Genomic DNA, 25078 nt, shown 5'->3' with positions numbered 1-25078 from the left:
TTTTAGATGTCAAAGTAAGCTTACTGGTATAATTTTGAGTTTTAGTTGATAAAGATACTTTAAAATGTGACATACGTAACAGCCGCCACTCAAATTTTCCACCTTGAAGAATTAGCAACATTGAAAACACTCCAACAATTACATTTGTATGCTTTTAATGTGAATACACCATGTTTACTGAACATGCACACATGACCGTTATATTTTTGTTGGACTTAAACCTGTTACTATTCTCAATTATAAGACATATTGACAATTAACAGTAGACTTAGTTACGCAGTCTGAATATATTTGACTTTCGTTCAAAAGAAATACAGAACATGAGGGTTTCTAAGAATCAAATATATGTTACCTAGGTATTAAAGATCACCTATTCATTTTCTAAAATATCATAAATGAGGTTTAAAAACCTAACTTTTATTACAATTATGTCTGTTTGATTAATGCTATCATACCATAAGGCCTTGAATTAAGAATTGGGAAGTGCATATATCAAAATCATTAACCATCAAAGACGAATATATTCAGCACTTTACAATGTGAATTTTTTCAGAGCTCTTAGTTAACTGAAAGTTTTTATAACTAAGTGTGGAGAGGTATCAGCAATATTTAACATGCATTTATTTTTTTGTTGGAAAATAAATTCCTATTGATCTTTGGATTTACGTAATTTCCTGCAAAAGCATAGACAGATGCAACTAAATCACCACCACAATATAGGTCATAATGCAGTAATTCGGTCAAAAATATGCTTCCGTGGTGTAGTCGAAAGAAGTCCCTAATAAATAGATCCTAATTTTTCCATTTTTCACTCGTGGAATGAATTTCACATAAAATAGGACACTTTTCATGCTAATATTCGCATGTTTTCGAGTTGTTTACATGAAAACGAAAGTAGGGTGTTTATTCTGCGGACCGCTTTCTGAAATGCGGCAATATGAGGGTACCTGACTTCAGCTGACTTGCATTTCACTGCATACTATTCAACACCCCTTTTTCTTTTCGTTTTCTTGAAGCAAATGTATGGATATCTTGTGGAAAATAGGTCTACGTCGGAGTGAAAATCTAGAAACTGTAACAAAATTGTTCTGAAGTAGCTGAATTTAATATGAAACAAAGAACAATTTCTTTTATTGGTATATAGCCTATACCAGACCAATTACGGCAAAGCGCCTAGTGACAAACCAGAGAAGCTATATTTTCTGTCTCTGAAAGTTACTGGATCTCAAGGATAAATTGAATATATAGAGATAGTTTGCATTAAGGGATATAATTATAATCAGAACAGTTAACTTTACCATACGTGAGATCCGCTAGGATACATGTTCGCATCACTGGCACCAGATCAGAAAGAAAATGCCTCCGTACGTGTTATACCCTACCCAGAGGTATTCTATAAGAACCATGGTCATGAACGGGAAGATATACTAACCCATTTCAATCGCGTATTTCATACCTAAAACACGCAGTTCAGTAAATGTGTACTATTGATATTAAACAAGCGATAATTTATCTTCCATCGTGCACCAGTCACATTGTCTCAATATTCCATATTGCAGAGATGCTCCATATATTTTATGCTTTAGTCAACGTTACAGAAAAAACTTGCGTATAATACATCTATATTACATGATGACAGGTGGACAATTTAGGCCCTCCCTGAGTTAATATGTTTTCACAACTTCTACAAACTTATTCAGTCAATCGCTTTTTAGTATAGATTTTAAAACATTGATAAATAATTAGAAACAAAGATTGATCTAAACTCAGCTTAATATATCAAATACTGTTCTTAATGCTACATTCATCCAATAGAAAAATGCGTTGTTAACACATTACAGGTCACATTTTCATTTGATTCTCATAATGATGATTCATTCGATGAAATTTAGGTAAATTTTCAGACTGGGTTACATTATGTAAAAACACCTTGTAAACCATATTTTAACTGACTGATATTTTTCAGAATATTTACCCCTATAAGTGTATTGGGTTAACTGAAGTCAAGATATAATCAAAGAAAAAAAATAGCTCACATTTTCAAGTAATAGAAAAACTTTTGTCAGCATTCTAGGCCACATTGTAACTTTGTCCGAATGTTTGCCTCAGAAAAGTGAAGATCATATCCAAACCAGAGTTACACCAGGTCAAAAACTAAGTAACAAGAAAACTAGGCCAAATCATAAAAAAACTTATTAACACTTAAGTTGACATTTTCCTCCTGATCTTCATAAAACTAAGTCAGAATGTTTGTCTCTATGAAATTGTATGTCAAGTTTAAAACTTTGTAAACTTAGATGAAAAAATATGTCACTAGGTCAAGTCATAGAATACACTATAGAGGCCACATTTTTCATTTCATCATCATACAGTTTTGTCAGAATATTTGTCTCCATGAAGTTAAGGTCAAGTTTAAAGTTGTATTACCTGTGGTCTTATCTTACGTCAATTGATCAAATCATAGAAGAACCTTGTTTACAAAAGTGGGGTCACATTTTAAATTTGATTTTCATTAAACATTGTCAGCATGTTTGTGTGTAGGAAATGTAATGTAAGTAAAGTTTAAAACTTGGTTGTATGAGGTCAAAAACTGGGTCACTGGATCAAATCATGAAAACACCATATTAATATTTCTGAATCTTCATGTTCCAGCTGAGCTTCATGAAATCTTTGCTGAATATTTGCCTCTTTAAAGTTCATGTCAATTTAAAATTGGGTTTCTTGAGGTCTCAACCTAGATGACCGGGTCAAATCATATAACTTTTTTCTTCAAGAAGCCATGTTTTTCATTTCATCTTTACTCTTCATGGAATTACACGCCTAAACACGTGTATCATTGAAGGTTTCATGTTCACCGCCGTTTGAATACATCTGCGGATGTCTCTAAATTGCTTTTTGTACTTTTAGCATGTGTAAATGTTGAGTTCTGCTCAACCCGGGGCTACAGGGCGTGGACGGTAGCATGCATTTCCACCACCGTCCATGAACAGGTTCAATCAAACCGAGCCTGCAACATTTTCATTTTTGTCGTGTTGAGCGACCTGTGAAGTTTCCACTTTTCTCTATTTCATATGTAACTTAATATTTGTCTCAGTAAAGTGTATGTCATATGGGTTAGTGAGGTCTTCGTGAGAATATTTGTCTGCATGAATTGTAAATCACGTTTAAAACTGGATTACCCGCATTTAAAAATGTCACTTCATCTAATCATAGAAATCCACTTCTAACACTATGGAGGCCACAATTTCCATTCGATCATCATATATTTTGTCAGAATTATTTGTCCCAGTGAAATGTAGGTCTAGTTCAAAATTGGGTAACGTCAAGTTATAAGGCCACTAGGCCAGATCATAGAAAACTCTTGTTTACACAGTCACATTTTCTTCATTATCTTCATAAAACGTTGTCAGAATATTGGTTCTATAAAATCTGTGTAAGTTCACGATTAAATAACCTGAGGTCTTAAACTAAGTCACTAGGTTGAATCATGTAAAAACATGTTACAAAAGCACCAGAGGCCACATAAGATATAGATCAAAATTATAAATGGGTTACACAAGGTGAATAACTAGATCCGGACACATCATAGAAAAAAAGACTTGATAACATCTCTGAGCCAACTTTTTTCTGCTGATCTTCATAAAGCGTTGTCCAAATGTGTAACACTATGAAATCAAGATCCAGTTCGAATCTGGGTTAAACAAGGCCAATAACTAGGTTAACACTTCTGAGGCCACATTTTCCACCTGCTCTTAAAGAATTAAGAGAATGTCTGCCTCTGTGAAATATAGGTCAAGTTTAAAGCTGCGTTAACTAAGATTTAAACCTATGTCACTATGTCAAACATAGAACACCATTGTTAACTCTTTAGAGAGTGCATATTCTATTGCATCATTATATATATTTGAGAGAATCTTTGTATAATCTAAGTCAGATTTTTTGGGGGTATGAAATGTAGATCAAGTATAAAACAGGGCTACTAGGTTAGTAAAAAAATCAGGTCAACAGGTCAGATATTGTAAAAGTCTTATAACATGTTTGAATTCACATTTTCTATCTGATATTCATAAACCCTGGTCAAAATGTTTTCCTCTATCAAGTGTAGATATGTTTAAAACTAGGTTTTCTGAGGTCTTAACTAGGCCACAAGGTCAAATCAAATAAAACTTTGTTAACACTCTAGAGTACACTTTTTTATTTGACTTTATAAAGCTTTGTCAGAATGTGGCTATGAAATCTAGATCTAATTCAGATCTGGGTTACCTGGTTGGGGTCTTAAATTCGGCCATTAGATCAGATCTTAGAAAAGCCTTTTAACACTATAGAGGATACATTTTCTGCTCGATCTTCATAAAATCTTTGTCAGAATGTTTGTCTCTACAAAATTTAGGTCAAGTTTGAATCTGGATTACCTAAAATCTTAAACTAGGTCAAAGTCATAAAAAAGCGTTTTCAAGAACCTAGAAGTTATTTTTTACTTAATCATCGTAAACCTTAGTCAGAAGTTTGTCTCTTTGAAAAGTAAGTCTGAAACTTGGTTACCAGAGTTATTTAGCTAGGTCACCAGATGAAGTCATAGAAAATTCTTAGGAGCCACATTTACTTCTTGATCTTCATACATGTATATCTTTGTCAAAATGGTGTCTTTATTAAATCTAATCAAGTGTATAACTTGAATTCTTGATGTCAATAGGTAGGTCACTAGGTCAAATCCTTCAAAACATTACTAACACTCTAGTGGTCATATTTTCTAACCCTTGTCAAAAATGTCTTCCGTCCATGAACAGGTTTAATCAAATCGAACCTGCATCATTTTCGTTTTTGTCGTGTTGAGCGACCTGTGGAGTTTCCACTTTTTTTATTCTATTAGAAACCACCTGCCCTGGGTAAATCAATGTCTAAAGATAGTAATCAGAAGGCGTGATAGGGCCTTCAAAAAAAAAATCAAACAAAGCCTCTGGTCGTAAATATTTCTTAGACCTCAAACATGTAGTTCAAAAGAAAATAAAAGAGGCTTATAAAAAGTACCTGGCACATTTCATTACCTCACGTGAACAGACTCAATCAAAGCAATTAAGTCTGCTATTATTTTTGTTTGGTTGCATTCTATGCTTCCAAGGGATCTTCTTATAGATTCCACTGAAGTTGATTCGAAAGCAAACCAGTCTGATGCCTTTCCTACATCAAAACCAAATTCTACTCACTCCTCAAACATTCCATACAAGGCTCAGCATCCTTACCGCCCTTAAAAATACCAAAACAAAATCTTCAAAAGCAGAAACAGCACTTAATAAGCAATTTCAGTCAAAATTAAGCCTCGAATCACCCTTAAACTTAACATCCTACTGCAAGATGAATTCCAAGACATATCTGATCAAAAACAAAACTCACCACCTGGAGGCAGACTCACCCACCCAAAAATGCCAAGTATCCATGTAAATGCTAATAGCATAGATAAGTTCCTTTTAAATCAAAACCTTCATAAGGCCTGTGGGCCAGACAAGATCAAGCCCATCATTCTTAAAACACTATCAAAGGAACTGTGATCCTTGAAATTATCTTAAAGAAATCCATTGATGAAGGATCTGTACCTTTCCAATAGAAAAATGCAAATGTAACCCTGATATCCAAGAAGGGCGACAGGTCACACCCAGGCACATAAAGGCCCATGTCCCTTTCATGTGTACTTTCCAAAACCCTGAAGTATATAGTATCCTCATCAATTACAAAACACTTCACAACTCTTGGTATTCTGTATTATCTTCAACATGGTTTTAGAAAAAAAAAGATCCCGTGTGACGCAACTAGTTATGCTTGTAAACCACCCCGTACAATCAGTGTACAACAAACAACAGGTTGGCCTGATCCTTTCAGAATTTAGTAAAGCATTTAATAAAGTGAGCCATGAGAAAGTCCTGTTTAAAATGCATAATTAAGATATACGTGGCAAAACCCTTAAATGTATTAAGAGCTTCCTTAACAATTGGCTTCAGTCCATAATACTAAACGGTACAAACTCATAGCCCATACCTATCTCTTCTGGAGTTTTGCAGGGGTTCGTGCTTGGGCCCTGCTCTTCCTAGCATGCATAAATGACCTCACACAAAATATCAAGTCTAAAGTGCATCTATTTGCAGATGACGCTACAATATACATGCCACTTCGTTACCTCTGTCAAACAATCAAACCCTCCAAAATGACCTTAAAACATTAGAGCAGTGGAAGTTGAACTGGAATATGGAATTCAATCCCACCAAATATCATGTTATCCATGTCACAAGGAGGAGACATTCTATCCCCTCACAATATTACCTGCATAATACACTTCTGTAGAATCTGTTACCTCAGCAAAATACTTTAGCGTGGATATCTCAAACGATATTTCGTGGGACGCCCATATAAATAGGTCAATCAAAAAGACAAATCAAATTCTAGGTTTCCTCCGTAGGAATGTAAAGGTCAAGTCCAAACCACTTAAGTCCATGGCATATCAGACCCTCGTCAGATCACAGCTGGAATATAGCTGCGAAGTCTGGTAGCGTAGGGTTATGCCCGACTTTAGTCGCACCTCCAGTGTTACTGATATGATATACAGTCTATAATGGCGCAGGCTAGATCTCCAGCGCATTGAACCCCGACTCTCTCTCTTATGTATAAAAAGCTCAAGTCAACTGGTTGCAATCTCCATGGAAGACTATTTCATCCCTCTAACAATGCAATCACGCCGCTGTCTTACAGGTTAATGTATGCAACCATTGACTGCTGCAAGTATTCCTTTTCCCCCAGGACTATAGTTCTATGAAATAATCTTCCACCTGACATTCCTTCCTTCCAACTCTTAAGCAGTTCAATGCCGCTGTTTGCAGCATTGAACATACTTCATCATAACATTGCTCATCACCTTTTGTTTTATCTTTTAAATCACTAACAAAATAAAAAATATGGAAAACCACAGGTCGCCCAACACGACATTAACAAAAATGTTGCAGGCTCGGTTTGATTGAGCCTGTTCATGGAAGGTAGTGGAAATGCAAGCTACCGTCAACGCCCTCTAGCACCGTTTTTTGAGCAGCACTCAACATTTACACATGTTGTAAGTACCAGAATACAACTTAGAGACATCCGCATATGTATTCATACGGTGGTGCACATGGAACCTTCATTTATTGATGCACAGAGTACAGTTCAATGGTCCCCTTTCCCTTTTATTTGGCCCGATTTTCTTTTATTTAAACTTTTTCTACTAACAATCTTTATGGCTTGACGCGCACAAAATGTCTACGTCCCTGTACTTGGTTAGGCAGTATAAAGATGATAAATAGAAAGACAGATAGAGAGAGAGAGAGAGAGAGGGAAAGAGGGAGAGAGAAAATAAGAGAGAGAGAGAGATCAAGATATGTTTGTCTCTACGAAAAATTAATATCCAAATTGGGTTAACATTGAGGTCAAGAATGTAGTCAAGTGCACTTTATGTAAAATAAGAGACAGAAGAAAATACATGTAGTCTATAATGTACTAGTGGGATGTTTGAGTTCCTTTTTTGCATTTTTTCATCAAAATCTATGTCATTTTATGTACGTTAGAGCATATACATTCTTATTGACAACAGATTTGTTTCTTTGTTCCAATTGTTTTACTTTGGGGTAGATAAAATGTTACAAAATGGCGTCAAAGAAGAAACTTCCGCACTCGAGAAGGTGCAAATATTCTGAAGAAGTTGCAGCCTATTGCTATTGTCCTACCGATGAAGGTGATGTTCCTTTAAAGCATTGTGACAAAACTTGCTGTGAAGGAACCGACTCTCCTGATCTTATCCAAGTCCAGGTATGTCAGCATTCGCAGTGATAAAATTATCGCGATTCGTGCATAAATCAATTCGTACCTTAGGGTTGCAACACACTAAAGAGCTGTTCTTTATTCTATATGAAATTGACATATTTCCAATGGCCGCAGCACACTTCAGGACCCATTTTAAATGTCTGTAACTTAAATTTTCTTGAAGAATATTGTCAGTGCTGAGTAAAAACCAAAAGAAAAGTGCATGCGGGTCATGTTTGATGCAAGAAAAATATTTTCAGTAAAACACAAACTGCAGAATCAGCTAAAAAATGAGACCTCAAATTGACATTATGGTGTGTGATCTAAGTTTCCATGACATATTCCACAATTCCTTTCCTTATATAAGTGGTACAGTGCTTTAGGGTATAGCGGATTTTAGGGTATAGAGGATAGATTGATAAATTTTATATTTAGACTTGAATTATTGTATAAATTTTCATATTATTCTTTTACTGGCATGCAAAAAGACATTCTGACATACATTTTAAATATTTGCTTGTTGTGTTATTTTTCACATGTCATCAAATGTAAAATAAAGCTATCCCCTATACTGGCTATAGACTAAATAAGTGTATATGTAAAAAACGTCAGTGAATGAAAAGTATTTGATAGAAATTTAAAAAGCTGAATGTTTTTGAAAGGAGAATACATTATTATTTTGATTTATAGTAAAGAAATCTTGGAAGGTTTGTTAAGATGTGGATTTTAAACTAATAATAGAAAAAATGACCAAAACTATCCTGTACACCCTAAATCAGCTCATATGTAAACAATGTCTTGGAGAGAAAGAACACTTGAATTTCTATAAAATGCTGAATGTTTTAAGAAGAACAGATGTTTTCTGCCTGATATACTGAAAAAAAACCTACTAATTTCATTTCTTTGAATTGGAATGCAGGAAAAATTAGTTAGCTATCCGCTATACCCTAAAGCACTGTACCGAAAATCTGACACGTTCACAATTGCAAACAGTCTTTCACAATTTTCAAATTGGGTCCACTGGACCCATTCACAGTTGGTGTGAATATCCCATTCACAATTGGTGTGATATATCTCTTAAAAATAGTAGAAAAACGTTAAAGAAAACATTGAAAAACTTTAAAGAAGTCTGTTAATTGTTATCCAACATTTAGATTAGAACTAAACCTCTATTAAAATAATAGGAAGTGTCTAGCTGTCCGGTTACCGTATGCCTGAAAATTTCACTGAGACCCTGGGACTCAGTACTCCCAAAAGTGTTGAGTCCCAGCCAAATATGATTGAGTCCCAGGTTTTGTGGCTACAATATTGACAATTGTCTATGTTTTACAATAAATAACACGTTATAAATTTAACTTCATAAATGTATTCCAGTTCTGATAAACACAACACAGATATAGAGAAATTACAAAGTTTCATCAAATATGATGGGTTTGACTAGTTAATAGTTACTTTTAAATAAAACATGATGGGTTTGATAAGTTAATAGTTACTTTTAAATAAAGGCAGTGGGTAGGGTTACGGTACCGTAATCCTAGCCTCTGAGGTTCCGTATTTCTAGACAACCCTATGAGAATAGGCTAGGATTACGGAAGTATTTAAGAGGAATTAAATATATATGTTAGTACATGCATCTATGATGTTGTAAACTTACTTATTTCACTTAGAATAGCGATTTTTCATGTCTGCCATATTATTTTGTGTTATCGATCCGCCATTTTGGGTTAGTAAAATATAGCTGGACAATTATTTTTGCGCTGTTGATGAATGATTATGAATGCTAAAAGTTAAAATCTTCTTAATGAAAATAGTAATGTTTCATTGTTGTTTCAGTGTTTACATAATTGTCAAACTACATCACGAGGAGGCGCTCAGTTCAAGGCCCATTTCTTTTTCTTTTCAATTTCCATAAAAAATAATCGTGTTTTTTTTTTAATATATTGTTGTAATTTTGTTTTTTGTTTAGAGTACGTTATTAGTTCATAGTCATGATTTTGCATTTTTGTTACTTTTAATTGTTCTTCTCTATTTTGTTTTCTTTTCTCTTTCTTCCTTTACTACAGTAACCCAAAATGGCAGATCGATAACACGAAATAATACGACATGCATGAAAAGTCGCTATTTTAAGTGAAATAAGTAAGCTTACAACACCATTTGAATGCATCTTGTAACATATATTTGATGCCTCTTAAATACTTCCGTAATCCTAGCCTATCCCCATAGGGTTGTCTAGAAATACGGAACTTCCGTAATCCTAGAATCGGAGGCTAGGATTTTGATCAATACGCTAAACCAGTTTGAATACGTCACTGAATGACAATAGGCTATGTCATTCTGTGCTATTTTTAGAAAATAATGCTGCTGAAAATGAAACTGGGATTCCAACATCGTGATAAGTATTTGTTGACTTTAAACTCGTAACGTTCAATTCCGTTTTTACTTTGCATCCCATGTACGCAACGGCCTTGAAAAATTTGTGTACAAACCAATTTTATTGCGTATTAAGATACCTTTACATCGTAAATGCGAACACTGTAATGATACCTGTTATTTACTAAAGATATTGATACTTATCTGCAAACAAAATTTTGTGTGAATACTAAATTACTTTTAATCATCTCGAATAAATCACTGCGTTATTCAGCCGATAAAACGAAAGTTTGCCGAAATCCATAATGGCGAGGTCGCCGTGACGTCACTCATTAAAATCAGTTCATCTGGCAGCGGGCAAAACAATGTTTTTGTGGGATCGGAATTTTTACATTTCAACAACTTTTTCACTGAATTTTCAAAGTTAAAACAGTTTTGAAATACTTACAATTTTCATATTTTAGTATTCAAATATTTTTTTAAATGAACAGTGATTTTAAATGACATTTAATCTTCAAAACTTTTAGAACAACAGTAGTTAAATGTTCATAATTAATCCATTTTATTTCGAAATAATAGTCAAAATTAATTAATGAATTGCTTGTTTTATAAGCTTTCCATTCATCAAAAAAATTATTTATAAATTTGTGTTTTAAGAATTAAAGTTTAGGGCGTTAGAAAAACATCACTTTTTACAAAATAACATGGACCTTTGGCGATCAGTGTTTTATCGTTTCTAAAAATAGAATATCAACGGATTTGTATACAAACACGATCTCATAATTCTTTTTATGTAATCTTTTCGAGACGATGAAAAAGATACTTTGGTATGTATTCACACAATATTTTGTTTACAAGTAAGTATTGATATCTTAAGTAAATAACTGTAAAAGTTAAAACTATATAAAATTATTACTTATTCATTTAGTTGATTTAGAAATCAATTACCGAACGGCTAGAAACTTCCAATATTAAATGAAGGTGAATATTGGTTAAGTTTTATTTGATTTTTCAATTTCAAAAAAATTTAGATGTAAATAACAGTGAGTAACCCTTCATATCAGGGAAAATGAGGTCAATACCAGTAAACAACCATTAACAGTCTTAACTAGAGGTATGGATCTGTACTCCTAGTCACTTCTTTATAAAATGCGATATTTCTACCCTGATATCTTGTATACCAACTACGCATTATACTTATTTGACTGATAAATGAAAAGTGCTTGTATACACTTTTTTTGGCATTATCAGTGCTCAGTGTGCTTATTTTTAGAAAAACTACTTTTTGAAATTGTCCCAGACTGTGTTTCTTTATTTCAATTACCTTGATCACAAAAATCAAATGAATTAGTGAAGCGACTGGTCAGAATGGTTAATCTTTGCCATTTTCCTAAATGCCAGTTTTTAGCTAGACTATTCTTTAAATTTTACTTCCTCCTCCTTTGATCTAGCACTATATGGCCACGCTATTCAGCATCAGTTAAGATCCTTTAATTAAACTTTCTTTTTTTGCAGAGCAGAACTTCATCTCAGAATTCAGGTATTGATAAGTATGTAAGTCCAGATGAACCTCTTCCAGATTTTGAACATAAGGAAAGAAGAAAACGGCAAATACCTCCGCATGATGGCCATTCTGAGACAGAGGTCCTGCATGTTGGTCCAGACTTCACCTGTTTTGATGTACTGGTGGGCTTGTCGTCAATCGCGTTCTTCTATTTTGACGTTGTTACAGACATTTTACTTGCTAGGGATTATTTCCATCAGGGTAACATGTTAGCTTTCGCTCTAACAGCAGCTTTCATTATTGGACCTTCGCTTATTACCTGCATGCTGAATTTTCGCTGGTACTTGTTGGATTATCAGAGTCAGCAACTCCTGGTAAAAAATTATGGAAAGGAAAATGTGCAGCAGACTTCAATGTTCCTGTGGCTCACAAGGTTTGCTTTGACACTGCTGATGATGGGGCCAGTTATAAGGTGTGTTTCATTGATTTTTCATTATTCATTTCAGCAAGATTTTTTTTCTCTTCATAGGTTTAGGATTTAATCTTTAAGTTAATATATCACTTAAGAGTTCCCTTCCTGGAAAATCCAGTGCTGTTGTAAAAGAAGAAGGTATTTTTGTGAACCTAGTTGGGCTCAAACCCATGACCTCTGGGTTAGCAGCCAACACCATAACTGCCAGACTACTGCTCTCCAAGTGTAATATGAAAGAACAGAGCAAATGGATTTAAGGTAGATTATTTCAAGTGTCTGTTATTAAGGTGACCGCTTTTAAAGTTTAAAGTTTATAGTTCAAGGATTTCCAGATTTACTCACCAGATTTAGGTTCACTTTTAAGGTCTTTTCAGTGTTATTTCAGTGAGAACGAAAAACTGAAGTTTATATTCAAGCTGGTAGAAGTCTGACAGTTTGAAACAACCTCAGAATCATGTGTGTGAAAGTATGTCCCTGGTGCAGCTTAAAATGCATACTGTATTAAGTGGATAAGTTTGCGACATGAAAATTTTCATTAATTTCACAAATTCAAGAAATATGCGAACAAAACTGCTAGCATAAATTTCCACATTCTCCAAGACACTTTATTATAGTCAAGTAAAGATTTATAAGCAAACTTAGCTTTGGCACATCAGTTTTTTTGGCAGTTTGCAAATATTTCCTCTCGCGAAATGTCTGGCATTGGCAGTTTGCAGACTTTCTGACTGCGAATATACCCACCTATACAGTATTTGTTATTCCAGGCAGATTTAGAAACTAACACTTTATTTATATTATATTCTATGAAACTGTGCAAAGGCAGCTTCAGACACAATGTAAGGGATGGGTTTATGTGAAAAAAGTGTCAGTATTAAATAACGTGAAGTTGTCTGCACTCTTACTTTAAGTTATTAAGTTTCCAGGTTAAACCGTTCAAATTTAATAACTTTTTAACAGGCAAATTGAATATATATACAATGGTTTGAAGAGCAGCAGCAAATATCTACCTCCAAAGGAAAAGAAGCGTCACTATATAGTAATGAGAATGGAGGATGTTGATGCGTGTTGTATACGAATGTTTGAATGCTTTCTCGAGGCAGCACCACAGCTTGTTCTACAAATATACATCTTGATGCTACACAGACAACAAGAATCTTGGATTCTAGGTATTTTTCAAATACAGTCAATCCTGTATTAAGTAGCCAGTCAAAGGAGCAACACAGTTTGGCTGCTTAGGACAGGTGGCTGCTTAACCTTTAACCTGTTAAATTTCTATAATGGACTGGTCCATCATTCAGTTTGGGCAGTACCATTTACATTTGTAACATTTGAAGAGGTGTTTTTCTGAAAATTTACTGACTGATTAGCGAACAGTGCAGACCATGATCAGCCTGCCTTCACTGGTCGCAAAGACAGAATCACTTGCTGCCAGCAGGCTAAAGGTTAAGACAAATTGAAATAAGAATAAAAAGTCAGTATGGAAAGTTAGCTGACTGGCTGCTTAGTATAGGTGGTTGCTGCAGTAGGTTCAACTGTATGTTTATAATTGCATCATTTACAAATTCACAAATTGTTCATTGAACCAGAATCCCAAGCAGGTAATGAGAACTGGTTTGAACCTAGTCTAAATAGTAAGACATCTAATTAAATCAGCTTTATTGGTTTTTCCTGATTTCCGTTTTTAGAGCCATGACATCGGTAACATGCCAGATCATAGAATATGCCATATTGCTAAGCCAAATTTGAACAATCAACAACACCTATGGCTGGTTTCTGTCAAGAAATTCTAAAAATTACAGTTTATTATACAATTTTATCTTGTATGATATGTTATTTATACAATTTTAAATAATAGTTTGTTTTACCAACAGTTTACTATTTCATTACAAAAGTTTTGCAAAGGTTACCAGTACTAATCATTTAGGAAAACCTGGCTTTAGAGCAATTCAATGTGAACATGTTTATTATTTAATATGAATGAACAATTAAATACTTACTGAGAAAACATTTACATTTTATTTACTGACAGATTATTGTAGGAAAGAATAGACATATGTGTTCATTGTTATCAGTTATAAATGATTGACATTGTTTACATCTTTCTGCTCATTTGTAAAGTTTACCTAAATGATTAAAAAGAGTATCAAGTTAGGCACAAAGCATATAGGAGTAACAAACTTTGTACAAGTCAGGCAATGGGATTGAGAGCAGGCCAGCTTTCACAAACTGAGCAGATTAGGTTTGCTTTCCAACTTGTACTCATAAATTTGATGTACAACAACTTCTGCAAGGTATCAGATTTTGACTTCCAAGGAGGGAACGTAACATTTTGTTTGTTTACCTGATAATTTTTTGTTTTGCAGAAGGAATACGGGCAGCTGCAATATTGTCATCGTGGGCAAGCCTGTCATGGTCCATGGTTGCCTATCAGAAAGCGCTCCGATTTTCTCACGAGGACAAGGAAAATATGACCATCCCTGGAATGATTTTCTCCTTTTTATGGCGTGCCTGTGAAATTGGACCTAGAGTTATCTCCCTTGGTTTATTCGCTGCCTTGTTTGACTACTTTGTGTTCATTATCGTAGGTCTCCATTGGATTGCAATGTCATCATGGTTGTTCTGCCAGAAGACACAGTTTTATCAGAATCGATGTGAAGAAAGATGTTTTAACATAGTTTGCGGATATGTTCTAGTCTTTTGTTTTCTAAATGTCCGAGACGGGGCTACCAGGTATAGAATGTTAGTTTACTACTTTATCATCTATGCCGAAAACTTTACAATGATGGGTTTCTGGTTTTATTTTACTGAAGACAAAAGTCAGTGGTTTTATATACCAACATTTTTTGTAGTGTCTCTAGGTGCAATTTTACAGTTATTTTTTCAGTTGACGTATTACGGATGTTTTCATCCACTAGGAAGAGGCAGTATACCTTGCTGTCTAAAGGGACAAGAGTACTCATGTTATCAGTCATTATGTCATGAGTTAGATCCAGATGAAATTGGCTATATTGAAAATCCACACACTACAAATGTGTAAAAAATTTCTTTTAAATTATTTAAAATGAATGGTACAAAATGAGATTTACAAAGGATGCTGTGAATGTAGACTGTATTAACGTTTATGTAGCTACCTTTCCTTTTTATCCCCTGCCAAAGGTGATAGGAAAAAGTTTGCAAGCTGAAACATGCAAGCTGTTTCAGCTAAATAACTGTAATAATGAAGGAGACATTGGGACCAAACTGACATTTGTTTTGAAAATATATCTGCTTTTTGTCAGTAGAGAATGATTTTTTCAAGAGTGAAACCTCTATCCCCTTTGGCAGGGTTTATCGATTAACCAAATTTGCTTGTTTGTAAATAAAAGTATTTGATTAAGTACATAAAATTTAAAGTACCTTACCATGCTTTATTCAAAATTCATCAGCATTTGTCTGTAGATGGGAAGTAATCAAGTTAAGATAATTATTCATTCTAAGATTAAAAATATAAAGGGAAATGTACATGTAGATTGAGAAGAATATGGTGTAGGTGTTTTTATTAATACGGAAAGTGGAAGTTACAAAATTTTGAATTTAAGGTTTCATAATTTCAGCCAATTTTTGCTTTTTGAGCCTTTGTTTAAAGTTAATAATGGTGGTGGGTGTACCTGATGTCAGTAAAAGAAGGTTTTGAATGTTACAATGAAGTGTTCACTATTTTGAAATAAAGTCTTGATTACATGTATGTGATCTTGTCAGAATGAGGTTATGCATGTACCATGAAATCACGTAATTTCATGCCATTTTTCTGGGGATAGATATTGTATGAATTTCAACTTTTATTTACAAAATAAACAAAAATCTACAAAACTTAGTGCTCCACAAACAGTTTCTAGATATGTCATTTTCAGTGAAAACTATAAAATGTGTATGGGACTGGTAAAATGTTTCACATACTTTTATGACCTGACAATATTTCTAGGTTGAATACCTCACAACAGTATTTTAGTATAGAATTTACTAAGTTGTATTTTTATAGGGTTTTTAGCTCATCTGATTTTTTGAAAAAAAATGATGAGTTATTGTCATCACTTGAGCGGTTGTCGGCGTCGGCGTCTGCGTCGGCGTTGCCTGGTTAAGTTTTATGTTTAGGTCAGCTTTTCTCCTAAACTATCAAAGCTATTGCTTTGAAACTTGGAATACTTGTTCACCATCATAAGCTGACCCTGTATAGCAAGAAACATAACTCCATCTTGCTTTTTGCAAGATTTATGGCCCCTTTTGTACTTAGAAAATATCAGATTTCTTGGTTAAGTTTTATGTTTAGGTCAACTTTTCTCCTAAACTATCAAAGCTATTGCTTTGAAACTTGGAATACTTGTTCACCATCATAAGCAGACCCTGTACATCAAGAAACATAACTCCATCTTGCTTTTTGCAAGATTTATTGCCCCTTTTGGACTTAGAAAATCAGTTTTCTTGGTTAAGTTTTATGTTTAGGTCAGCTTTTATCCTAAACTATCAAAGCTATTGCTTTAAAACTTGCAACACTTGTTCACCATCATAAGTTGACCCTGTACAGCAAGAAACATAACTCCGTCCTGCTTTTTGCAAGATTTATGGCCCCTTTTGGACTTAGAAAATATCAGATTTCTTGGTTAAGTTTTATGTTTAGGTCAACTTTTTCTCTTAAACTATCAAAGCTATTGCTTTGAAACTTGCAACACTTGTTCACCATCATAAGTTGACCCTGTACAGCAAGCAACATAACTCCATCCTGCTTTTTGCCATAATTATTGCCCCTTTTGGACTTAGAAAATCATTTTCTTGGTTGAGTATTATGTTTAAGTCAACTTTTCTCATAAACTATCAAAGCTATTGCTTTAAAACTTGCAACAGTTTTTCACCATCATAAGTGGACACTGTACATCAAGAAACATAACTCTATCCTGGTTTTTGCAAGAATGATGGCCCTTTTTAGACTTAGAAAATCATGGGTAGGACAATATTTCTATTACACAAAAGAAATCAGATGAGCGTCAGCACCCGCAAGGCGGTGCTCTTGTTAAAAACCGGGTGAATTGCAAAGATAACTTTTAACCAGTTAATATTTTTATACCCAAGTTTTATTCTAGTATATTTAATATTTTTTGTGATATACAATATTGTATAATTTTCTTTTTTTGGTTTGTATTTTGTTGTATTTAGCCCAAAAAGGCTCACAATGCACCATGCTGTGCTTTATTTTATATACCTATAAATATTCTGTAAAATGTGGCTTCAAGTTTTGTTTTTGACAAATAAATACCAACAAAAATCAGAATATGTATTGCACTAAGTGGAAACCGGCTTCTGAATTTTCATTGATAAATACTAAATAAATGTATCTTAGAGGACTTTGTAGTCATGTTTTGGCTAAAAAGGTAAATTAAGAAATTGTCATTTTAATAGTAGCTTGGATGAGGTTTTATGTTGGCTCCCATGAATTTTACTAGGTCTTGTGAGTGTGACAGCCATGATCCAGCATGTGGAAAATCCACAAGAGCCAAATACTGTGAAATCATTTAAATTCACTGGCATGAAATTTCGCGCAAACGTGAAAAAGGACTGTTTCGTGCGTGCTTTCATTTGCGCATTTTCAGTTTATAAATGAAAAAATGAATTAAAAATGATAATAGCTAGGTCTTAAATTCGCGCATCGGTTCTAGCGCGAAATACGCGAAAATTCGTCCTACGCGAATAAAAATGATTTCACAGTACGACATCCCAAGATTAAGCTACTGTTGCAGTAACCCAGTTTTATTTCTGTCAGAAAGTTTAATCCATATAGCGTTAGGTGGAAATCTTATTCCATATTTTGCCTGTGTGTTAACTACATGTACTTTCATTAATATTCATGACCCAGAATATAAATAGTTCTTTGTTTCAGAAGAGTCTATATTCTTTTAGAACAAAACTAGGTGGATTAATACAATAAAAGAGATTTAATAACAGAAGCTTGATCTTGGATGTACTGGCTCTTATGGACTTCACAAGTCTTGGTTATACTGTGTGCCCGTGCAAAATCCACTCCAGCAGAATAAAGCATCTTAGTAAAAGCTTTTATAATAACCCTACTGTATCTCTTGTTGAGTAATCGTTTTTTTCCCCCGGCCTCCATGATATTTTGGTTCTAAGTTGCACATATGATACGTTGAAAACTACCTTAGCTTAGTATATCCTTAGTGTAAATGACAAATTCCACATAACTGTTAAATGACAAATTCCACATAACTGTTAAATGACAAATTCCACATAACTGCTGTGCTATTCAAATGCTTTAGGTGTTTTAGATATTTGCTTTTTATGTGCATAGATATGTAAGGCTTAAAGGTTGATAAAAAGATCATTTATTTACATTTAGAATGTTGTGCATATTAACTGAATATTGTGCTTTATGTCTTCTCCACAGAAATGCATAATTAAAATTAAATGTTATATGATATTGTTTTTTTTTCTTTAAGCATGTTTTAACCTTTAGCCTGCTGGCGGCAAGTGATTTGGCTTTGCGACCAGTGCAGACCAAGATCAGACTGCACATCCGTGCAGTCTGATCATGGTCTGCACTGTTCGCTATTCAGTCAGTAAATTTTTGGTGAAAACCCCTTTGAATAATAAATGGTATCGCCCAAATTGAATGATGGACTAGTCCATTATAGAAATATAGCAGGGTGAAGGTTAATGCAAAAAAAATGCTTGTACTGTTTCATTGAAAGCTTAAAGTTGTAACGGTAGGCTTTTATTAATAAACTTAAACTTGATTTTAACATTTTTGCTGTCATGATTAAAGGGACAATCTTGCGAAATGATAACAAAATCCAAAATCAGGGAATTTCACAAAATGTTCTCTTTTTTTTTTAAATGACTGTAATAACAGTGATTGTATTTGAATATTTTAGTGTTTAATCAAAAATAGATTCAGGAGAATTTGTTAACATACATGTTTTTATCATGTGACCATTATTAATGTGGCCATATCCAAGAGGTGCTACATTTTATACATGTTTGTCTCTTAATGTTACAGGAATGTTTAGAGTTTGTATTGTATTTACCGGTAAGTTGTTTTATGTTGTTAAGCTTGCTCTTTTCATTTTAGAAAGGGACCTAATTTTACTTATTTACAGTACTATATGATGTTATATTATAATGTTAAAATTATTTTTACTTGATTTTGTCTTTGATTTTAATATAGGGCCTAAAATATTGCAAAGTTTAGCAATTTTGTTGTTTTGTCCCTTGTATTATATTTTTAGCTCACCTGAGCAATGCTCAGGGTGAGCTATTGTGATCATGCTGTGTCGTTGTCGTCGTCGTCCATCGTCAACAATTGTGTTTAAAAGACATCTCCTCCAAAACCACTGAATGGATTTTGATGAAACTTGGCATGGATGTTCCTTGGACGGTCCTCTGCCAAAGTTGTTCAAATGGTCCCGCTTGGTTGCACATAGGACCGCCAGAGCTAAAAATAGAAAAATTTTCAAACGACATCTCCTCCTAAACCAATGGTCCGATTTTGAAATAATTTCACACAAATGGTCCTAATATCAATCTCTACCAAGATTATTCAAATTACACCGTTTCGTAAAAAAAACGTGGTCGCCAGGGGTGTGATCACTTTTCCCTATACACATGTATGTATATAGTGGAAATATAAAAAATCTTCTTGTGTGAAACTGCTAGCCCGATTTTAAAATAATTCTACACAAATGGTCCTTGTGTGACCCTCTACCAAGATCGTTCAAATTATTTTGATATGTCAAAACCATGGCCGCCAGAGGGTGTGGTCACTTTTTCCGTATGTATATAGTGGAAACTTTAAAAATCTTGTGTGAAACTGCTAGCCTGATTTTAAATAATTTTACACAGGTGGTCCTTGTGTGACCCTCTAACAAGATTGTTCAAATTATTTTTATTCATGAAAAAACTTGGCAGCCAGAGGGTGTGGTCACTTTTTCCTATTTGTATATAGTGGAAACTTTAAATATCTTCTTTTGTGAAACTGCTTGTACGATTTTAAAATAATTTTACACAAATGGTTCTTGTGTGACCTTTTACAAATATTGTTCAAATTTTTCTGATTTGTCCAAAAACATGGCTGCCAGAGGGCGTGGACACTTTTCATTAACAATTTCTTTAAACAATATCTCCTCCAAAACCACTGAATGGATTTTGATGAAACTTTACACAAATGATCTCTTGGTAGCCCTCTCTCAAAATTGTTCAAATGGTTCCGGTTCATTGAACATGTGGGTATTTTTGGTTAAAAATAGGTTTTTAGCTGTCAGACTTTAAATATCCTTTTCTTTAGAGCTTTGATATTTGGTATTTGATAAAAGGGTTTGACTCTCTACCATACTTGTCCAAATTATTACCCTAAGGTAAAAAAGAATGGCCTAACTCCTGCGTCTGACATGTACTTACTATATGCTTTTATACATAAGAAACTTTGAAAAAAATCTTCTTCTCTGAATCAATAATGGCTAGGGCCTTGATTATTGGCATGTGATATCAGATTTGTAATTTCTACTGTAATTATTCAAATTATTGCCCTAGGTTAAAAAATGTGTGAAATATATATAATATAAGCTAACATAGAAGAAACCTAACTCTGTACTAATACATTCACACTTAAAACCTTGTACACAGGTGAGCGCTTTAGGGTCAATGACCCTCTTGTTTAAAATTTATTTGATTAATGTGTAAATTTACTGTTTAATATTGCTATTTTCCAGTAATATTACTGTGAAAACATTTGATACTGTTGGCATGATATGAAATTTAGCAGTTTAATTAGGTATGTTAATGCACTTTTATTACCGCTTCTTCGACATGTTCATTTTCATTGCAATATAATGTTAGTGATTAATATTACAAATGTTCAGAACCTATTGTTCATGTATATGTTAGATTTTAATATAGTTACTGGACTAATGTATCCTATTAACCTGGGCAAATTGCCCACTTCCTTAGCTCACCATGGCTGGATTGTTTTTACCAAATTACTGTATTGCAAAGGGTATTTTAAAATGATATTCAAGTTCATATTTGATCCGTGCCATGTGAAAACCAACATAGTGGCTTTGCGACCAGCATGGATCCAGACCAGTCTGCGCATCCGCGCAGTCTGGTCAGGATCCATGCTGTTCGCTAACAGTTTCTCCGATTCCAATAGGCTTTAAAAGCGAACAGCATGGATCCTGCACAGATGCGCAGGCTGGACTGGATCCATGCTGGTCGCAAAGCCACTATGTTGGTTTTCTCATGGCACGGCTCATTTTTAGCTCATCTGATTTTTTGAAAAAAAATGATGAGTTATTGTCATCACTTGAGCAGTTGTCGGCGTCGGCGTCGGCGTCTGCGTCGGCGTTGCCTGGTTAAGTTTTATGTTTAGGTCAGCTTTTCTCCTAAACTATCAAAGCTATTGCTTTGAAACTTGGAATACTTGTTCACCATCATAAGCTGACCCTGTATAGCAAGAAACATAACTCCATCTTGCTTTTTGCAAGATTTATGGCCCCTTTTGTACTTAGAAAATATCAGATTTCTTGGTTAAGTTTTATGTTTAGGTCAACTTTTCTCCTAAACTATCAAAGCTATTGCTTTGAAACTTGAAATACTTGTTCACCATCATAAGCAGACCCTGAACATCAAGAAACATAACTCCATCTTCCTTTTTGCAAGATTTATTGCCCTTTTGGACTTAGAAAATCAGTTTTCTTGGTTAAGTTTTATGTTTAGGTCAGCTTTTATCCAAAACTATCAAAGCTATTGCTTTAAAACTTGCAACACTTGTTCACCATCATAAGTTGACCCTGTACAGCAAGAAACATAACTGTGTCCTGCTTTTTGCAAGATTTATGGCCCCTTTTGGACTTAGAAAATATCAGATTTCTTGGTTAAGTTTTATGTTTAGGTCAACTTTTTCTCTTAAACTATCAAAGCTATTGCTTTGAAACTTGCAACACTTGTTCACCATCATAAGCTGACCCTGTACAGCAAGCAACATAACTCCATCCTGCTTTTTGCAATAATTATTGCCCCTTTTGGACTTAGAAAATCATTTTCTTGGTTGAGTATTATGTTTAAGTCAACTTTTCTCATAAACTATCAAAGCTATTGCTTTAAAACTTGCAACAGTTTTTCACCATCATAAGTGGACACTGTACATCAAGAAACATAACTCTATCCTGCTTTTTGCAAGAATGATGGCCCTTTTTAGACTTAGAAAATCATGGGTAGGACAATATTTCTATTACACAAAAAAAAATCAGATGAGCGTCAGCACCCGCAAGGCGGTGCTCTTGTTATCTGTAAGTTTTTATGTTTGTTTCATTTGATATTATGTGTATGTTAGATGGACCATAGCAAATAAGTGTGCCAAGTAGTTTTTGCATAGATTTTACCGTTAAATCATTTTCACTGTATGATTATTCTGTTTAGCTGTTTCATATGTTCGTCATTCTATTATAATTTGACAAATTAGCAGAAGTTAGCATGCAAAATTTTCAGAAAAATATGTTGTTCTGAAATTGTTCTTACTAAATGTTTGAAAATCCTACAATGATATAAACATAGTGCAAAATTTATATTAGACTGTTGTATTTTTGTGACACATAAAAAAACCCGAACTGTTTATAATTGCTGTGCTGCTTATCAAGCTTAGTATTTATATTTCTTTTAAAAGTACAAACTGTATTTGTAGTCTACTTCTGATCAATACTCAAAGCTTTGAAAACTTTTGAAAATGCCAGTATGTACTTTTACTTAATTTCCAGTGCATTGTCTTGAACATCACTGAAAAAGTTCCAATCCATGAATGTGATTTCTTTTATGCACATTGTATTATAAATTTATATATATTTTTTTAATTTGCATATTTAATGTAGTGTCTTCCACTTTGTTGTATATAGTTATTTTCATATGTCTGTAGTTGCATGCCCTCACCTGAAGTAACGCCCCTAGACGCACCTTCGGTTTACTTCCACCATGAAAAGGTTCTTGCTGTATGGCCTATAATTTTGCTGTTATGACTTTAAATCCACCATAAACAAAAACTCTTCAGAGAAGATATGCAGGTGTACTTCACCATGATGAATGATGTTTTAAAGAGGTTTTCCATTGAAGTACAGTCAAACTTGCTTGAGAGACCATTTGCATTCAGAGACCACTTTTTAGCCCACCATCATCAGATGGTGGGCTATTCAAATCACTCTGCGTCCGTGGTCCGACGTCCGTCCTTCCGTTAACAATCTCTCGTTATCGCATCTCCTCAGAAACTACTAGGGGGATTTTGACCAAACTTTGTCAGAATGATGTATTGGTACCCTAGTTGTGTCCCCCTGAAAATCAGACTGGTTCAACAATTTATGAGTGAGTTATGGCCCTTTGTTTATTTCTATATTTTACATAGATTTATATAGGGAAAAACTTTGAAAACCTTCTTGTTCAAAACCACAGAGCCTAGGGCTTTGATATTTGGTTTGAAGCATCATCTAGTGGTCCTCTACCAAAATTATTCAAATTATTTCTCTGGGTCAAATATGGCCCCGCCCCGGGGGTCACATGGTTTTAATAGACTATATAGGGAAAAACTTTGAATAACCTCTTGTCCAAAACCACAGGGCCTAGGGCTTTGATACTTTGTATGTGACATCATCTAGTGGTCTTCAACTAAGATTGTTCAAATTATACCCCTAGGGTCAAATATGGCCCCGCCCTGGGGGTCATATGGTTTACATAGACTTATATAGGGAAAAACTTTGAAAATCTTCTTGTCCAAACCACAAGCCTAGGGCTTTGATACTTGTAATGTAGCGTCATCTAGTGGTTCTCTACCAAGTTTGTTCAAATTATGCCCCTAGGGTCAAAAATGGCCTCACCCCGGGGGTCACATGGTTCATATAGACTTATATAGGGAAAAGCTTTTAAAATGTTCTTGTCAATAACTACAACATTCATATTTGGACCACATGTATATTTTTAAGTGGCAAGATGAACCTTGACATGAGTTGACCTTGATTTTGACCTAGTGACCTACTTTCACATTTCTGTAGCTACAGCCTTCAAATTTGGACCACATGCATAGTTTTGTGCACTGGAAAAAACTTTGACCTTGATTTTGACCTAGTGACCTACTTTCACATTTTTGAAGGTACAGGCGTCAAATTTGGACCATATGCGTAGTTCTGTGTTTCAAAATTAAATTTGACATTGATTTTGACCTAGTGACCTACTTTCACATTTCTCAAGCTACAGCCTTCAAATTTGGACCATGTGCATAGTTTTGTGTACTGAAAAAAACTTTGACCTTCACATTGACCTAGTGACCTACTTTCACATTTTTGAAGGTACAGGCTTCAAATTTGGACCACATGCATAGTTTTGTATTCCGAAATAAAATTTGACCTTGATTTTGACCTAGTGACCTACTTTTACATTTCTCAAGCTACAGCCTTCAAATTTGGACCACTTGCATAGTTTTGTGTACTGAAATGAACTTTGACCTTTACATTGACCTAGTGACCTACTTTCACATTTTTTAAGGTACAGGCTTCAAATTCGGACCACATAAATAGTTTTGTATTCCGAAGTAAAATTTGACCTTGATTTTGACCTAGTGACCTACTTTTACATTTTTCAAGCTACAGCCTTCAAATTTGGACCACATGCATAGTTTTGAGTACCAAAACAAACTTTGACCTTTACATTGACCTAGTGACCTACTTTCACATTTTTGAAGGTACAGGCTTCAAATTTGGACCACATGCATAGTTTTGTATTCCAAAATAAAATTTGACCTTGATTTTGACCTAGTGACCTACTTTTACATTTCTCAAGCTACAGCCTTCAAATTTAGACCACTTGCATAGTTTTGTGTACTGAAATGAACTTCGACC

The 25078-nt window shown here is 34.3% G+C and overlaps 1 protein-coding gene across 1 annotated transcript; it reads left to right on the top strand.

The window, feature by feature from the left end:
* The first annotated feature begins 7662 nt into the window (after positions 1-7662).
* LOC128552773 (XK-related protein 6-like) lies at positions 7663-23696 on the top strand. Its single transcript, XM_053533836.1, has 4 exons — positions 7663-7824; positions 11704-12164; positions 13122-13330; positions 14528-23696. Exons 1-4 carry the CDS (start codon positions 7663-7665, stop codon positions 15199-15201), a joined length of 1506 nt encoding a protein of 501 aa, XP_053389811.1. The 3' UTR covers positions 15202-23696.
* Positions 23697-25078: the final 1382 nt, after the last annotated feature.

Source organism: Mercenaria mercenaria, unplaced genomic scaffold (assembly GCF_021730395.1).
Source record: "Mercenaria mercenaria strain notata unplaced genomic scaffold, MADL_Memer_1 contig_3138, whole genome shotgun sequence".
NCBI classification, from domain to species: domain Eukaryota; kingdom Metazoa; phylum Mollusca; class Bivalvia; order Venerida; family Veneridae; genus Mercenaria; species Mercenaria mercenaria.
Note: the sequence above shows the minus strand (reverse complement) of the source record. Positions and strands in the feature narration are given on the sequence as shown.

Coding starts and splice junctions, on each gene's coding strand:
- LOC128552773 (XM_053533836.1), top strand. CDS start 7,663: ATGGCGTCAAAGAAGAAACTTCCGCACTCGAGAAGGTGCAAATATTCT. Junction 7,825..11,703: donor CTGATCTTATCCAAGTCCAG/GTATGTCAGCAT, acceptor CTTTTTTTGCAG/AGCAGAACTTCATCTCAGAA. Junction 12,165..13,121: donor ATGATGGGGCCAGTTATAAG/GTGTGTTTCATT, acceptor ACTTTTTAACAG/GCAAATTGAATATATATACA.